This window comes from Glycine soja, chromosome 4 (genome assembly GCF_004193775.1).
Source record: "Glycine soja cultivar W05 chromosome 4, ASM419377v2, whole genome shotgun sequence".
In the NCBI taxonomy this organism is placed as follows: domain Eukaryota; kingdom Viridiplantae; phylum Streptophyta; class Magnoliopsida; order Fabales; family Fabaceae; genus Glycine; species Glycine soja.
Genome location: NC_041005.1, coordinates 2,710,693 through 2,728,909, shown reverse-complemented (window position 1 = coordinate 2,728,909; position 18,217 = coordinate 2,710,693). Strand labels below are relative to the sequence as shown.

Sequence of the window (18,217 nt, the reverse complement as noted above, 5' to 3'; positions counted from 1 at the left end):
TTTCAAACCAAACCAAAACAACAGATTCGCAGGGTTGGTTCAACTTCAACCCGTATGTTCTTGAACCAAACAATTAATTTTTCAAGCAAGAAAAATCAATCCGTGAATGTTCAGAATGTACCAGTAGAGTATCGGATTTAGAATACACAGCAGATAACTCTCCTCGTCTCAGTTTACAAATACACTAGTCAGACCTGGGCATCGCCTTTCACCACTCTGTCATCTTGTTCTCTACCCTCCCCCAATATTTACCTTAATTCCCATGAACCCAAGAAGAAAAGTATACAACCAATGTTTTCACGTGGATAACTTCGGTTTTGCATGATACGAGAACATTCATAAAATGTAAATTAGTGTTTGCATCCCGCAGTTACAATTCTCCTTGGAGAAGATTTTTCTCCATTCAGGAGCATAATCAGCGTATATGAATTTTTCGATTTTTGTTGTGATTAATACCTTTCTCGTAATCCACCAGAGTTTTATAGCTCTAAAAATAGAGGGTGCGAACAAAGCAAAGCGCAAAAATGGAAAATCAGAATATAATAAAATGAATGGCAAAATAAAGGAAAGTAAGAGATCAAATGATATATAATTATATATACAGATATGAACCAAGCAGATTTTTTTTCCCTTTTTCCTTTTAAGGCCTTCGGCCCAACCTATGACAAACATTTCAATTACCTTCTTTTTTTTCCTCCTTTTTCTTCTTTACCCTCCTCTACTTTATCTATCTCTAGATTCCCAATTTTCTCTACAAAAGGCTCCTCTTTGAAAGCCAATTCTGCAACCTCATCCATTTTTTCCTAAACAATTTTGGATGAGTAACAACCCCCTAAATCTAAGGATTAAAAAATTACAACCAAGAATCCCCAAAAGATAAAAAAGAAAAAGAAAAAAAAAAGTTATAGCTGCCTATATTTTACAGATATTCCTTTCAAGGAACTATTTCTCAAAGAAAAACTGCTTCGCAGACGATTAAACCATGACAATTTCATCTCACCCGAGCCGGTGCATTGACCCTCCCCTTCCCCGTCACTGCTGAAAAGCGTCTGATCAGAGCAGTCAAGAGAAGCTCCACATGCTAGATTATAAGATTGGCATGCAGAATGGCACACTCGAAGCCTGTTGTCTCCATCCTTGTCACACTTCTGGATTGAGATCTGGAAATTAAGTGCCAATTCAGACAAATATGCAACACTACCAACTATGCTCAAATATCTACATTGTTAGAAAGCAATACAATTCGATAAAAACTAGAGTGTCTCGCATTCCTTTCCTCAGTTCCCACCTAATGTAAAAAGATTCATCACTCGGGTTTTAATTGGCATATTAAAACTAAGAAAGTCAGGATTATCTCGGCTAATAAAACAACCACATCATTAAACACCTATGGAACCATTTAAGTTCGGCTTAAACTATGGTTTTATCGTAATGAGTGTCACATGTGGCAAACTTAAATAATGTATGAACCAACTAGGAAAGAAAGTGAAGGAATGAAAACCAACAGAAATCAGATTGCAAAACAAAATTTTAAGAATAACTAAAAACAACCATGCTACAATTACAAAACAGGAAAAGCTAAAGAACAAATATAGTTTGAAAAGACAGCATACCCAGCAGGCAAGCCGTTTAGCAGTCTCGTCACAGTAGGAGCTGCCAAATATATTAAATAATTTTCTAGCACCACCAGGGAATAGTCGGTGGTAGTTGGGTATGACAACAACCTCTTCCAGTTGCTGTAGTATGCTAGGCTCACTGGGTGCACAATGCTGTCCAGAAATATCATTTCCAGGCACATTTTTGCACACCGAAAGGCTAGGCAGGAGCATGGAGCTATTCTGGCATGTGTATCCCGCATAGTCAGAACAGCGGAATTCACAAACTCCATTATCACAAACCCCACCATGAAGGCTGCATTGCTCATCACACACAGCTGCACAAGTATGAGGGACAAGTTAATAACACTGGTCAACCAATAAAATAAAACACACAGGCTAAGAAAAAGAAATTGACACGACTCATGTAGATCTCTTGTACAAAGAAATAATCTTGTAGCAAATATCTAGTCTCAAAAACTGGTGCATACCAGTGGAGCAGTCAATGCCAGTGTAGCCAGGTTTACATTCACAAATCCCATTGGAAAGGCACACACCATTGCCATTGCATTTGCTGGGGCAGGAACCTGGAAGAAGTTAAGTGAAAGCACAAGTTAACAACAACAGTATAGGGCTATAAGCACAATGATTACACAAATCATCACATCACATAAATAAAAGTAGAAAATGAGATCTCACGTCTACTGCAATCATTCCCATGAAATCCAAGAAAGCATCGGCATTTTCCATCAACACAATCTCCATTGGAATTACATGAATTAGGGCATTGACCAGACACAGCTACTGGGTCAGTGTTACAGAGCTCGGGGTAAGCAGGGCAGATTAATTCACCTATAGAAAAATGTAAATAGAGTAAATTGTCTTTGTAATAAATGACAAATTAATGCCACTGCAAAAACAACTAAACATAGACAAAAATAACATTAATATTAACCATTAAAGCCAGGGAACTGAATGGGTCCACCAGCTTGAGGACACACTTTCCAGATACCATCCACAGCAACCTGTACACAAGTGTTAACATAATGGAGCTTCATTTAGTGAATTTGGTAACAAAGGAAAAGGAAGGGAGGGTGAGCATACAATTCATATACAGGCTTAAGAAAAAAGTAGTAGCAACCTGCCCAAACCATTGTGAAGCAGTGTTATCAATGGTGGATGGCAGAGTATGGCGGAAGGCCAAAATTCCGCCACATAAACATGCCATTGTGGCTTATGGCACTGCCATAGCAGGCCTCCCTTCACAAAATGCCTATGGTGGTTGGCAAAAAATCAGCCACGCCATTCTGCTATGGCACCACCATTTAAAAACAATGTTACAAAGAAATTGGCCTCTCAAACATTACATGATTGCCCAATCTGATGTATAATTGTTTCTTCAAAATGTAAATTATCTATCAATAACATCAATAAAGAGGTGGGACCAATAACCATACATTTTCACCTTATTACAAGATAAAAATAATAATATTTCCCACCAATCCATGTTGAGAAGGCCAATAAAATTTAGGAAGCCTTATTTATTAAAAAACAAAATCAACTTCCCTCCCTGAAATTAATGTAATGTATGTAAATCACATTGATTCTAGGGACTGAAGCATATATCGCATTAATTCCGGGGGACATAGTTGATGCAATACAATATAAACTTGACTAAAATAAAATGAAATTTTATTTGATCAAATCCCTAATTTCCAATCAGTACCAAAATGATAGCAGAATTGGCAAGGATAAAATCTACAAGAATGACTGAATGAACTCCCAAGAATTCAAGAGCCTAGGCTCTCCCAACCAAAACTAATTATCACCAACTAATTCCCCCCATTGTCTTCTGTCTCTATGCATAACAGCCTCACTTATTACCTATGTTAATAGATTATAAGGCCTACTCTCAACTCATAAGGCCAAACTGACAGGGTCCACCCTAACACAATGTATGTGCATAGATCAAATAAGGATAAAACTTGGATAAAGCTCCTTACATTCTTGCCCAGCAATCAAGTTCTCCAATTAAATGTAACACATGGATATATTACTTAAAACTCTACAACAAATATTCAATGGAAGTCATTTATTATTGGAAAGAACATCCATGTGTCAGCATTAGAATGAGAAACTTGATGGCCAAAGGTATAAGGAACTAGATGTAAGTTTTGTCCATCAAGGAAAATGAAATCACTGGAAATTTTTTATTCCCAAAGTTTGTTCAGGCAGTATCAGAGTTCCAGGTCAAATCCAACAAAGTAAACCATTAGAAGGAGGAGCATTTCACTTCTATTGATAATTTGATACTACAAACCATACCTCTAAAGAATTGTTGATACACCTGTGCTGATAACAACCATTTCCCTGGGTCATAGAACCTCGTACAAAGCCTGTGCGTACTAGTGATGAAGCCATACACCTGAACTCAAAAGGGAAAAATAGTTAGCAACTCCACATGTCTGCTGTCATATAATAAATGTAAAGCAGACTAGGGGCATAAGTATGCAGTCACAAATCTGACCTAGAGTTACTTCCTCTGACTTCACCTAGCATTCTGTCAGGTGCTCGTGCACTGTTAGTGTCTGTACACGAACCATCAGAGTAAGCAACAAAGTAAGTGCAATAATCAGCCAATGAGGATTGTCCACCTGCAACAACCAGTGAACAACCAAATAATCATTTAGTGATTAAAATCATTTACAACAGTCACCAGTGAATAGTGACAGGAAAATCTATGATGTATAATGGGAACAGGACAACAAGAGCAGTAACTACATATCAACCAGAATGCAATAGCCTATAAGGTTTAACAATTTCTTGACAATCCATCACCAATAATAAAAAATCTTGCCAAAGACAACATAAACACAGCAAAAGCACAAACACTTCATAAATGTATTAGCATCAACTTGCATATTCTAATTTATAAATGAAAGCATGATTCTACATACCCTTATTAGCTTGTGGAAAATACCGAGCCCACTGAGGGAGATCTCCACTATAAGTTAGGATGGGGCAGTATCCCTCTGCCTCCCTGTTATATGTACAACCAGAAAACAGTGTTGTGTTGCAACGATAGGCTCCCTTCCATAGATTGCAAGGGGAGGTAACAAACTCAGTACCTTGGTTGCGACCCCAATCAAGATGGTCTGCCATACTATAATTGGCCTTGTACCATCCACTATCTTCTAATAGAGCTAATGTCATTTTTGAAACAACAGATTTTGTATCCACAGAACCAGTCATAATCTCATTCATAAGAAGCCTTTTTTCCCAGTGAGACCCTGCAAGTCATTCACAAACTTGGGTTAGTCATATATTTCATACTCTTACTCAGAAAGAAGGTTAAATTAATTTAATATTTCATTAACAAGGAAAAAAAATAGCAAATAACAAACCTGATGTGCCACGTCCTCCACCATCTTCCAGCTCTAAACCAGAAAAATTTCCTGAGAAAGCCTGCCAACAAGTTGCTCATCAGTCATTTGTTAAATATTTTTACAAAGGACATCTTAAGCATTAATTAAAACACGAGGAAATACCGCATAATGATATCGAGAATGCATGACAACACGAGGAAGCACCACACGTGTTACCATTCGTCCAAGCTTTTCATCCATAACTTGTTCAGTAACCTTCAAAAGTCAACAAGTACTGATAAGATTATAAAACATGTCATTGAAATGCCTGACATGGAAAGGAATCAAGGAACTGAAAACATTCAACATACTTATTGGAAAGAAAACAATAAATGTGTAAAAATTAGATCAAAAACACAAATATGCGGGCTGCTCAATTAAGTGCTGCAAAACTTTGGTATCAGTTAATCATTACTTTACCCCTAAAATGTTTTCGTATTCAATACAATTCCTCAATTTATTTTATAGACAAACCAAAGAAATTGTATAGAATCACCATTCCCCAAAGTCATTACAATTTTTGTCTCCACTCAACTTTCATGTACATCATGCTTCATTTATAAGAATGTGACCACTAATAACTATTATTATTATCATAATAAGAATTTGGGGAAAATAATCATGGCTCAAACTCATACTTTGTGAGCCTTATCATTAAAAAAAAAAGTTGATCTTACAGCACAAAAGGCAGTTCATACCTGATTACGCCGTCTTTTCCTTTCATCTCTAAAATGAGCAAAGGCATGTGGATCAAAACCAAGAACATGCATAACCTGAAAAAAAGATCAAATATGATGAACAATGCTACATATTGCCTCTCATGCATCCCTGTATATAATTATATGTTACAAACCTCATGTATCAGAGTGGCTGAAAGCAAAGTCTCTGCCTCAGCAGTCAAATGGCGAGGCGCAACATTAACATGTCCTGGAGAAAAACAAAAAGTACTTTCAGTTCTGAAGCACTCCAGATGCAAGATAATAAAAAATACCACTGAAACCAACATATGTTTCAGGGATAATGTACCAGCTATAGCACGACCCCATTGATCTCGTTCACATGCCACCGCCCAGGCAAGTGTACTTCCAGTTGTAGGTCTTGTAGTCACCAAAAGAACCAAGTCGGCATCAGAGACACCCTCTGGGGAAGTTGAACAAAAAGGTAATCTCTTAAATTCATATTCAAATTTGACATCCAGTTTTTACAAGAAATACAATGAACTCAACAAATAAAATGTACCCTCAATATATCCACGAGGAAGTTGCACACCTCCATCTTGTCCACAAGCAGAATATCCACTTAACCGCAGGTTCCCCTTGACAGGCTCAACAGCCAATGCTCTCCTAAACCAGTCAGCTGTCTGACCTAATGCCTGAAATTAGTCATCAAGAATAGATATCTCTACCAATCTTTATACAAATGATAAATATAATATTTACTATTCTAGTGTTCTACAAAGCAACACTTCTCAAAGAGACATAACAAGCTGGCACAACTGACACATCACCAAGTAATTTTCTCACTGATAAGAAGATTATCAGCCTAGTGAATCAACACAAACTAAAAGTAGAAAATATCTGACCTTACGAAGGCGACGTTTTTTGTCATCTCCGGAGATATCTTCAGAAGTGCAGTTATACCAACAATCACCTAAGATTGGAGGATTACCATGGGGGTCGCAAGAAGGAAAACCAGGAGAAGTCATTGGAGGCTCCCCAAGCTGTTCGTACAAAATTAAAGATTTAATTTCAATAAAATACTTGAGAAACATAATACCAATGTTATGTAAAGATAAAATACATTCTAAATATTTTTTTTTTTGCATTTATATTAAACACTCACTTTGACAATATTGCCAATTGCTCGACAATCCCTGTCAGGGGAGTGACCAACAGCATCATAATTTAGATATATCCTAATAGGCTTCTTTGCATCCTCTTGAGGCCTTGATGATGTTGGCACATCAAGTAATGTCCTACCTTTATGCTGAAGGTGTTTCAAGCGAACAGGCTCATAAACCTGTGGGGTAATTGAATACACCTTGCGACCAGGTCGCTTCCTCTGATCAAGAATCTGGTCGTGTATGCAAGAGTGAGAGGCAATATTCTCAGTATTCCTCTCCAAGCCTCCCCATTGAAGTTGGTGTTCCTGGGGCTTTGCATTGTGGGCCTCCACCCATGCCAATATCAATATAATCTGCAGCACGAAGCAGAAGTTTAGAATTTAGCATATATCCAATTTTAGCAACCACGGTGCCTTTATTCACATATGTGAAAATATTCAAACACTATTTTTCTAAGAAGGTATGAAGCCTTTAAAGTGGCCGCCACTTACAAGAACCAAATCTTAGATTAGCAGAATTTCAAAATTAATCATGTAAAAACCACAGGCAAATGGCCCCCAGAAAAGAGCAATGAATCATCTATAAGAAATTAGCCGCCATAGAGGCTAGTTGAACAGCTTCCACTTAAATTTCAAGTCAGAAAATATACAGAGTTTTGTTTATCTAAGAGAATAAAATCTAGCAAACGGAACTAAACCAGCACCTACGGATCAAATCATTACTCTTACGACAAAACCCTAACCTCCAGAGTTCCGTTTCAGGAAAAACATAATTAAAGTACGGAACGCATATCAGCTTCAAATATTCACTTTCTCACTACTTTCAGCGACTAACTAGAGCCCAACCAGAGTTCAGCATATAACCAACCCACGGAGCACAATTAAACTGAAATAAACTTCACAATAAGTAAAAAAAAAAAAAAACACGAACTAGCAGAGTTACCTCGAAAACAACCACGGCGAATCGAAGTTTGCAATGAAATCTGGACAGCGCGCATGAGGTGCACCGAACGGTTAGCTCCATGAAAAAGCGAACACTGAAACGAAAACCTCTCCGATTCCATCAAATCGCCGGCGAATTTTCGATCGGCTTCGGAACGCGCGAGAATCTCCGGCTGAGATGCATTTTGGACATTCGACGATGCAGAGAAAGGAGTGACGAACAGCGATTCCGATTTGAGAGGGATGAATGAGCAATGTTCGAAGTGAGAAGCGAGGGCTCTGATTTTTGTATAGAGAGAGAGGAGCTATGAATTCGTTGGCGTTGCGGCGTGGGAGATGCGATAGGTTGGTTCCTCTTTCTGATCTCTGAAATGGGCGAATAGAGAGAGAGAGAGAGGACACTGACAGTGAACGGAAGAAGAATGAGAAGAGAAGAAACAAAAAATCAAATAGATTGGGTGGAGGAGTGGGTGGAGAACAACTTTCTTTTTTAATCATTTTTGGCTTTTCCAATAAAATACTACTAAGTGGGGGTGGGGGCTGGGAAGTGCTGGTTAGTGGTTAGTGTGCTACCAGCCTACCACTGGATTTCAGATTTCACATCTTACTAGTACGTTTGTAATTAAAAATACTATTTTATAGTAGTAATTTATCGAGATACGTTAAATAAATATATGAACCTTTATTGATGATTTTCTCTGAATTAATTGCATTTTTCATGTATTATAATTTTAATTTAATCTCTTAAAACTTGTTATGATTATAATAATAATAATAATAACTTTTCACATTTTTATATTAAATAAATCATATTTCTTTTATGCATATAATGAATTTATAGATTGCATTTAGATTTCGGAATGACAATTTTAGAGACTAGTTTCTTAAAATATGATGAATGAAGCTTTTGAATTTTCATTCATATTTAATATTTGATTGTATTTACGATTATGTCAGAGAAGGACACATGAGGGAAATAAAAAATATGTGGATGAATTGGTAAGGTACCTACCTGTTCACGACCGCGACTTGGATAATTGCAATTTTGCAAATGTTGAACCCCGTCCCCAGTGCTTTTATATTCCTGTTCTTTGTCCCATCAAAGTGTGTGCAGAGCTCATAAACAATAAAACAATCAAAGTATAGAATAACAAAACTTGCCTGTTTGCTATAAAGTATAAACTAATTTGACGCCTAAATTTCTAAGCGTTTTTTTAATTGAAACTCACAATTTCTGAACGATGTCGATAACTATTTATCAAAGACTACACGTCAAGCATTTGAGTCATAATATTTTTTATATACGGTAAATTATTATAAAAGGTGTGATTCCTTCGTCGAAGAAAAAATTGCAACAGATTAGATTTAATCAGAAAACAACATACTACCTAAAAGAAAGAAGATAACAAAGGAGAAAAATAAATAACAAGGGTCACAACTGAGCTAGCAATTCTTATATGAATGATATTTATAAGCACAATTAATAAGAATCACTAATTTGAAATCTGCAACTCAGCAATTAAAAATTATACTAATTTTTTAAATACTATGTTAATTTTTTATTTCGAATGACATATACTTACATGAATAGAAACAGACTTAGTATTAATGATGATGATGATCTAGTTTTGTTTTCACATGCAGTAAATTGTATTAATTTTGAGAAAAGGTTAAATGGTTGTAAGAGAGTTGGTTGTAAGTAGGCCTTCAAAACTAAATGTGACTCTCATGACAACCTTAAACGTTACAAGACTATATTTGTTACTAAGGGATTTACTGAGAAAGATGACATTGATTATAAAAAATGTTTTTATCGGTTTCACAAAAAGATTCTTTCAGTATTATCATGGCATTAGTAGCCCATTATGACTTTGAGTTACATCTGATGGATGTGAAAATTATTTTTCTTAATGGAGATTTAGAGGAAAATGTTTATATGGATCATCCAATAGAGTTCTAAGTTGAATGAAAGAAACGCATGGTGTGTAGATTAAAGAAATCAATATAGGATCTTAAGCAATCTTTCCGTCAATGGTATTTAAAGTTTAATGATACTATTGTTTCCGTTAGATTTAAGGAAAATACTGTTAATTTGTGTATATATTTGAAAGTCAATGGGAGTAAGATTATTTTTCTAATTATGTATGTTGATGATATATTGCTTGCAACTAATAATCTTGGTCTTCTTCATGAGACTAAGAAGTTTCTCTATATCAACTTTGAAATAAAAAGATATAGGTGAGACAAACTATATGATAGGGATAAAAATATTCTGAAATAGATTATAAGGATTGTTAGATTTATCTCAGAAAGCATATATCAATAAAGTACTAGAGAGATCCAGGATGAAAAAGTGCTCAGCATCACTTTTTCCAATTCAGAAAGGAGACAAATTTAGTTTTGTACAATGTCCTAGAAATGATCTAGAACGAAAACAAATGGAAGCAATTTCATATGCATCAATTGTTGGGAGTATTATGTATGCTCGAATTTGTACTCGACCAGACATAAGCTTTGCAACTGAATGTTAGGACGATATCAAAATAACCCGGGAATGAAACATTGGAAAGCTGCAAAGAAAGTTCTGAGATACTTACATGGAACAAAAGATCACATACTTATATATAGGAGGTATGATACCTTGAGGTGATTAGGTATTCATACTCAGACTTTGATGGATGTGTGGATACGAGAAAATCCACTCTTGACTTTGTATTTCTCTTAGCCGGAGAAGCAGTATCGTGAAAGAGTGCAAAGCAATCAGTTATTGTTGCATCTACCATGGAAATTGAATTTGTAACATGTTTTGAGACTACAATTCAGTCTAATTGGCTGCAAAACTTTATTTCAGGTTTGGAATTATCGATAGTATTACTAGGCTACTGAAAATGTATTGTGATAACTCCACAACAATATTTTTCTCCAAGAACGACAAATACTTTAAGGGTGCTAAGCATATGGAATTGAAGTACTTTGTCGTGAAAGAAAAAATTCAAAAATAAAGAATGTCAATAAAACATATTAGCACAAACCTTATGATAACTGATTCTTTGACAATAAGATTACCGCTCAAGACATTTATAGAACATGTTGAAAATATAAGCATTATTGTTATTGATGATCATTAAATGTAATTTACCTTATGTATTTTACTAACACTCTAAGCTCATTTATGATATGTTTCTAATTTATTGTTCTCTATGTTTGCATGCACATTTGTATTAGAGTAATGTTAATAAGTTTTGTCTTGAATAAAGATATTTTGTTGAACCAATTATGTACTCCTAGCTAATGATCATATTAAGAAGAAGACTAATTTGTAGTATATGGAAGAGACTATGTCGATTAAGTGATGTACAACCATCATGATTCAAAATGATTTATATTTTTAATCATGAAATTATGATGTAATCCATGTATAGAACAATTGAGTTAAATACGAGAAGTTTTTAAAGATAATTGCTACTTAATGAGAATAGTGATTATATGATTAATACTCACTAACATGAAATAAGGTCACCTTCCTAACATAAATGTGTTCTTTCTAACCCCTCGTCATTACAAATGTAAAGAGATAGAAAGAATAGTTAACAAAACGAAATCTTATTTTTCTTATCTTCTAATTAATGAATCTTGTATTTTCATGTTACTTAGAGTTTAAAAGAGTGAAATTTCAAAATAAATAAATAATCACCCACGGGAATGGGGTAACGTGAAGTGGGGTTATTGTTCCTTTGTTTTGGTGGGATGATAAAATGATCAAATATGTGATAAAGCAATAATATATGACCCACTCACCAAAAGCCAGGTTTCAATCTCACGGCTCTTACAATTCTCATAAAAAAATAAACTTTTCAAAGGAAAAAACAGTACATGTGGTATTTTTAAAGATTTTATTAGTTCGGGTTATAAGTTAAAGACACAATTCATATATACAAGATAAAATATTAAAAAAAAGTTAGATATTTTAAAAATTCGCTTCTAAGTAAATCTTTTCATGTCGATTCAGACTTTTAGGATTTAAAGTGGCTTTAAATTTTTTTATTTTTTTATTTTTTAAGTTACAAGTGGTGCTTGTGGTAACTAGCGGTAGGTGCTCCCTTCCATTGCTCCTGAATCCTGATGCGCCCGGGGCAAGGAGAAAGAGATTTGCTCAACTAACAAACTTACATAACCAACAAATTATATATATTAGTAGATTAATCTCTTGTTTGTAAGTAGAAACTGCAAATAATAAAAGTAATTAAGTGATCAATAACATTTTTAGCTTTAACATAAGATGAGTTAATTATAGAAACAACATCATAATTTAAATTTTGGGACGCAAACTCTAGTATTTATTATTTGATTAAGGGGAACACATTAATTAGGTAAAACGCTTTCAAATACTAAACATTTTCTATAACGGCGGCCTTGTCCATCAAGCTCCCTTGCCTTCGTCAATGATTGGATAGGATTATGTTTTTTTTTTTTTATATAAAAAAATAGAAGAATGATTAAGGATAAATAATGTTTCTCAATTCTAAATTTTCATAATATCGTAAGTCTCAATGATCATTTACAGTAATATATATTTTTTTTTTTTGCATCAAAGAGGACAGAAAGGCTGAAGAGATAGTATTTATTTATAGATAGTCCATAGAAAAATTAGTCGGAAAATCTTTTTCTCTTAACGGCGTTTGATCTCACTTATTCATGTTAGGTATTTTGGTAACCCATAATTCAAGCTTCTATTATTTTGTAGCCTAATTTCCTCCTTCTGACCCTTATAGGATTTGATTAGTATAAATAAAAGTACGTTATTTTTTAATTGCATATGCTTTGAAAACCCTAACTCACATATATGTGATAAAATAAAAGTAGAGCGTTGAATCACAGTAGGCATATCTAATGCATTTGCTCAACCACCGTTGACTAGGACGTACGTTACAGTACAGCTGATTTCTATACTATTTCACCGATCTGAACAAAAAAATGTAATTTAATCAAAATATTGATATTTACGTAGGTTGTCCGCTTACATGATAAGGAATGAAATAAAGGGAAGAATAAAAAAAATTTCAAGTTGAACTCATAATTTTAAAAAAAAAATTTCAAGTTGAACTCATAATTTTAAAAAAAAAATTAAAGTTAACATAATAAATTTCAAAGACAGTTGTTTTTTGTTAATTTTATATGTATTATTATTTAAGAGTTATTAATTTTTTTAAATTATAAATTAAAATAAAATATTTAATATTTAATTTTATATGCATTTATTTTTATTATAAAATTATATTTCAATATAAATTAATAAAAGATTGTTCTTATTTTATTCTAATTTAAAAATACACAAACTAATATTGATTTAAGTAAATAATTTATATAAGAATTTATGAAATTTAATTATAATTTGGTAAAATAAAAATAAAAATGTGTAAATTATTCAAAATAAAAAAGATTTATATATTGATTTTATTTAATTTATAAATTTTACAATTAATTTTTTTAATAACTCTAGTTTTTATAAAAATTAAATAAAAAAATAAGTATCTTAATTTTTATTTACTTATCTTTAAATATAAGAGGTCATAAATTTGAGACTAAAATTTCAATTTAACCTTATTTTTATAGGCAAATAAAAATTATTATTAAAATCCAATTCCAAAGCAGACCTTACAAACATTATAATTACAAATTTAATCCTCAATTCAAATTCAAAGCCCTGTTTTATATCTATATTTGGTGTGCAAAACGAATAATATAATATAAAAAAACTGAGTAGAGAAAGATTAATTACGAATTATTTTTTATTTACTAAAATTTCGTGTTAGTTTCATTTAAACATGAATTTAAATTATTCTATTATAAGTCTTATGGAATTGCATTATTAATGAATGAAAATAATGAAAATTCTAAAATATATGTTGATATACAAGCATGAGATATTTTAATCAGAGTGGAACCAATCATAATAAGAGTCCCAATCAACGTAATATCAGAAGGAAACCGTTTGTGAATGATTTCATATGATGGTGACAATGTCTTCACTTTCCAAAGCCAAAGGCAATAAAAGCCACCCCGCTTCAGTCTTTCACAGCAATTCATCTCATCATATTCATTTTCTTAATGAAGAGAGTCATGCAACATTCAAAACCAGAAACTGCACTTTACCTGCAACTTATGATTAGTTTGACAATCTCAATTCAATAAAATAAAAAATATTTTATATTTAAAACGACTTGTAATTGAATCCCTATTACTATTATTTTTACAAAATCAACTATTCTATAGAATTTAAACAAATACAGATACCTGCAATAATATAAGTAAACCGAAATGCTTTTGTTTTCTGTAAATATATACATATTTTTCTTCTTTCCCAACTATGTGAGGAGTGACAGCAAAAGTTTTTTTTCCTAGTTCAAAACTTATAAAACACTATATTATAAGTGTCAATGTCAACTGTTTACTAGTTTTTCAAATAAAATATTTCCAATTTGTAATGATAATATATTCTTTAAGCTCAATTTGATTTTTTTATTTGTAATAAAGTAATGTACATCGAAAAGATCTGTATGAATGGATCAAGTGAGAACTACCAAAACCAATTGTACCTCACATTTGACCCACAATCTTAAAGATTGAAGAGTATAATTTTTTATCACTTACATATTGCTTAATTTATTTATTTGAATCTAACATGCTAGACTTTCCTCGTACTTGACATTGTAACAAACAAGCATATGATGACAGTCCAAATGCAATATACATAAGGACAAAACTTAAATAAAATATTATTAATATTACTTTCCAATCAAAATTAATACTTCATTATAGTAATGATAATTATTGATGTGAGATTAGTTTAATTTAATCGGTTGTGTTAAGCTCAAATTCTTGATATACACTTATATTAAATATTTAAAGATTTTTTCGGACTCATGATTATCTTTTATAAAAGATTAAACAAATTTAATAATTTCTGTCAAAAAAATATGATAATTACTAATGATTTTAGTAGCAAAACGGGAATAACATTTATTGAGGTAAAATATTAATTATTTTAAAACCATAACAACTAACTATAGTACTACATATATTACCTAAGTTTTGCACTATACATTAAGAAATATCGTGAATGGAAAAAAAAAATGTATATGTCTTTTTCCCTTCCCTTTTCTAATTGTCAGGCTGTCAGTTTGCTGCGAAACTTTTTAAAGTTATATATGTGTAAATAGGTTTTCCTTCTCTAAGAGCATGAAAATGCCATTTTACTAATACCCAGAATCTTTACACACTCATATAAGTTTAACTGTTTAAGTATATTTTTGGTCTTTGAAAATATGATGTTTTTTTTTAGTTTAGTTCCTAAAAAAGAATATTTAGTTTTAATTTTTATATATAACAAAAATGACATAATTAAAATTCCAAACTTGAGACTAAAAACAACAATTTTTAATTTTTAGAGATTAAAAATGAATATTTTTATAAAAAAATAAATTGAAAAAATCACATTTTAAAATTTTAAGAATAAAAAATATTTTAAAATCATTATACGCTTCAATTCAAAGAGAAATCATATATATAATTTTTATTTACGATCTTTTCTAAGACAAAGTACTTGATAGTTTGACCAGGGAATCTACAATATTTTATCGGGCGTTGTTTTCAAATTTCTGCAGTTTTCCTTGCATACAACATATGGGATGATGGTAGTTGGTCAAACCCCTCATTCCACAACTTTAGTTCATTAAACTATTTGTCATGAACAATTCGAAATCAAGAAACAGTAAAACTATCCCTAAAAAGAGAGGTTTAGGCACCAAGCAATCCAATTCGTAGATAAGGAATAAAAAACTTACAAAATACTCTTAGCCCTTCAAACTCGCTCCACCATATTTTAACAATAAATTATTGTCTCCTCTTTAGAGAAGAGAAAAAGTTAATTAGGCCACAAAATCCTAGTATCACAATCAGTATTTCGTTTGGGATGTCAATTATAATATGGAAGGTGGACCTCAAAGGCATAGCATATATGAGTTTAGGAGTCCTTTCATGCGATAAAAGAGATACTACTTTTTGGCTTCTGGATGATAATTGAGACTTGAGAGTACTCAGCATTATCAATTATTGTCCCACACACCAGTCTGTCTCTCTCGTTTTTTTTTCTTGCTATTCAATATTTTGTTGGTGTGCACCAAATTTCTTAAAAGGTTGAACTAATCCTTCAGTGCAGAGATAAATAAGTTTCGCTTCTTTGGTACCATCAAATCCTCATCATGATGTTAAAAGAATCTCAACTTCGAGTTCAAACTATTGCTCAATTCATTGACCTGCATATATAATTAAACAATTAGGTTGCCTACCAACAAGGCACCAACTCTTGGAGTTTGTGTATTTTCAACAAACAACACTATCCCTATTGGACTTGCGTGCTTTCATCTAAAGGAGGTTTGTTTTTATTTTATATATATCAGAAGCTTTCATTTGATTGACCCAAACTTTCTTTTGTTTTGTGGGCCGCTTCCAGCTATAATAGAGGGAGGATATCATATTCATATAACAAAAATATATACAACAACCAATTTAATATTTTATTTTTTAACTTTAACTTTTTTTTTCATTGTATCATTTATCACATCTCATTATTTTTTTTTTGTAAGGAGGATCAGCAACACATTTTCAAGTATATTCTTTCTAATACAATTTTTATTATTAATCAAAATTTAATAATAAAAATTTAAAACTATAAAAATCTTTAGTGAAAATCAGTAAATAAGAAATGAAACTCATAAAAAATTGTGTTTCTAATAAATTTCAGTTAATAGTAGAAAATGTATTAAAAAGGGTACATTAAAAAATGTATTAGTTGTTAGTATTTATTTTTTGTAAAAAAATGTATAATTTTATTATATTAATAGAACGTATCGAAGAAATACCATTCTATTTTAAGCAGTGAAATTTAAAAGGCGAATTTAGCACATGGGATGACGCACGAGGCAAAGCTAACAACTGCGTTCAAATAAAGTCATACTCACTAGATAAAAAAAAAGTTGAACAAGTTGATGATAGCTACTTGTACTCAGCTGAATGGCAATTTCATCTAAAATGCATATTGCTAGACAGCGATCCAACTTAGTTTTTGGTGTATAGATATATTTGGAATTTGGGTACAGAAATGCTTAATTTCATTTTCATTATGAGAAAAAGACGAACGGGTGGGACTGGCACAAGGCTCAGGTTAGTCAAGCCCAAGGCCCTGCCACATGGAGAATGTCTAAAATTATGAAATGCTGGTGCCTAGTGGGGAATGTGTAATCATAACTTTATCAACAACAAAAAAATGCCTAATCATAACTCCTCTGCATATTTTTAGCCACATATAATATTCACGTGCCTGTTTATGTATAGGCAATGCAATTTTTATGAGATTATCTCATGTATTGTTAGACTGTATAAAAATATATATTTTTCATGCATTCAGTGAATCAGCAGTGTAAGATTTTTACACTCAATACATGTTTGGAATTCCGTTGTAAAGAGAGAAATCACATTAGTTTTGTTAAAAATATGAAAGTTATTAGTTTCTCATAAACACATTTGATTAGGAAAAAAATCTATTCTATACCCACCAAAGAAAAAATCTGCTACAATATTTTTGAACAGTTATTTAAGAAAAATATATAATAAAATACGTGATGCGATAAATAAATAAATAAATAATTATAACAATATATTGTTAAAAGTACGTATAAAAATAATATAACTTATTCAATTATACGTTAGCTGGCGTAGAACGCAGTTCACATAAACATCAGAACTTATTTTAATGGAGTTTATTCAATCATTTAACAGAACAAGGAAGGAATTCAATTATGCTCGTCATCAAACATTTTTATTAGTAGTTATCAGTTGTTGCTATCTTCAATGCAAGTGTTGCCTGCGTACTGCGTATGGCTTTTGGAAGCACGAAATGTTTGCAAAATTCAAAGCTGTTGCAATTAGAACCTTCCCTACATATGATCTATCTTTAGCTCTCGTCTTAAGAAAACGTTAATTGATGTTACTGAAAGTTTACTCTTTTAATTTACTGTACAGAGAGAGGTCATAATTAATTATATATATTAAATTCGTTTTGTTCCATTAACAGTTTATAGCATTCCTTATCATATTTGACTAATAAGCTTGCTTTGTTTTTGTTTTTTTAATTTGTAGTTTATGATGCACTTAAAAAGTAATTAATCTTCTTATCTATATTAAAATTATTTGTAATTTTTTAACTTTTGTCTTTTATTTCTCTTATATATTTACTTGATAAAATAGTAATGACATCTCGAAGTTATTAGTGTTTGTAAGTTTGTTTGACATGTTAAATAAGTCAATTTTCAGCTTATTTTACTAGCTAGTGTATAAGTTTGTTAGATCAACTTC

General features: G+C 32.1%; 1 protein-coding gene across 1 annotated transcript; it reads right to left on the bottom strand.

Annotated features, from left to right (window-relative positions):
• Nucleotides 1-548: 548 nt before the first annotated feature.
• On the bottom strand, nucleotides 549-8,325 carry LOC114408661 (leishmanolysin-like peptidase). The gene is made up of 17 exons (XM_028371789.1): nucleotides 7,806-8,325; nucleotides 6,863-7,216; nucleotides 6,603-6,740; nucleotides 6,260-6,392; nucleotides 6,047-6,160; nucleotides 5,874-5,947; nucleotides 5,719-5,793; nucleotides 5,144-5,236; nucleotides 5,000-5,060; nucleotides 4,553-4,885; nucleotides 4,123-4,249; nucleotides 3,921-4,020; nucleotides 2,551-2,620; nucleotides 2,295-2,447; nucleotides 2,087-2,182; nucleotides 1,614-1,933; nucleotides 549-1,160 (listed from the first exon to the last, which is right to left on the bottom strand). The coding sequence occupies exons 1-17, from the start codon at nucleotides 7,884-7,886 to the stop codon at nucleotides 903-905; spliced, it is 2,580 nt and encodes an 859-aa protein (XP_028227590.1). The 5' UTR covers nucleotides 7,887-8,325; the 3' UTR covers nucleotides 549-902.
• Between the last annotated feature and the right edge of the window lie 9,892 nt (nucleotides 8,326-18,217).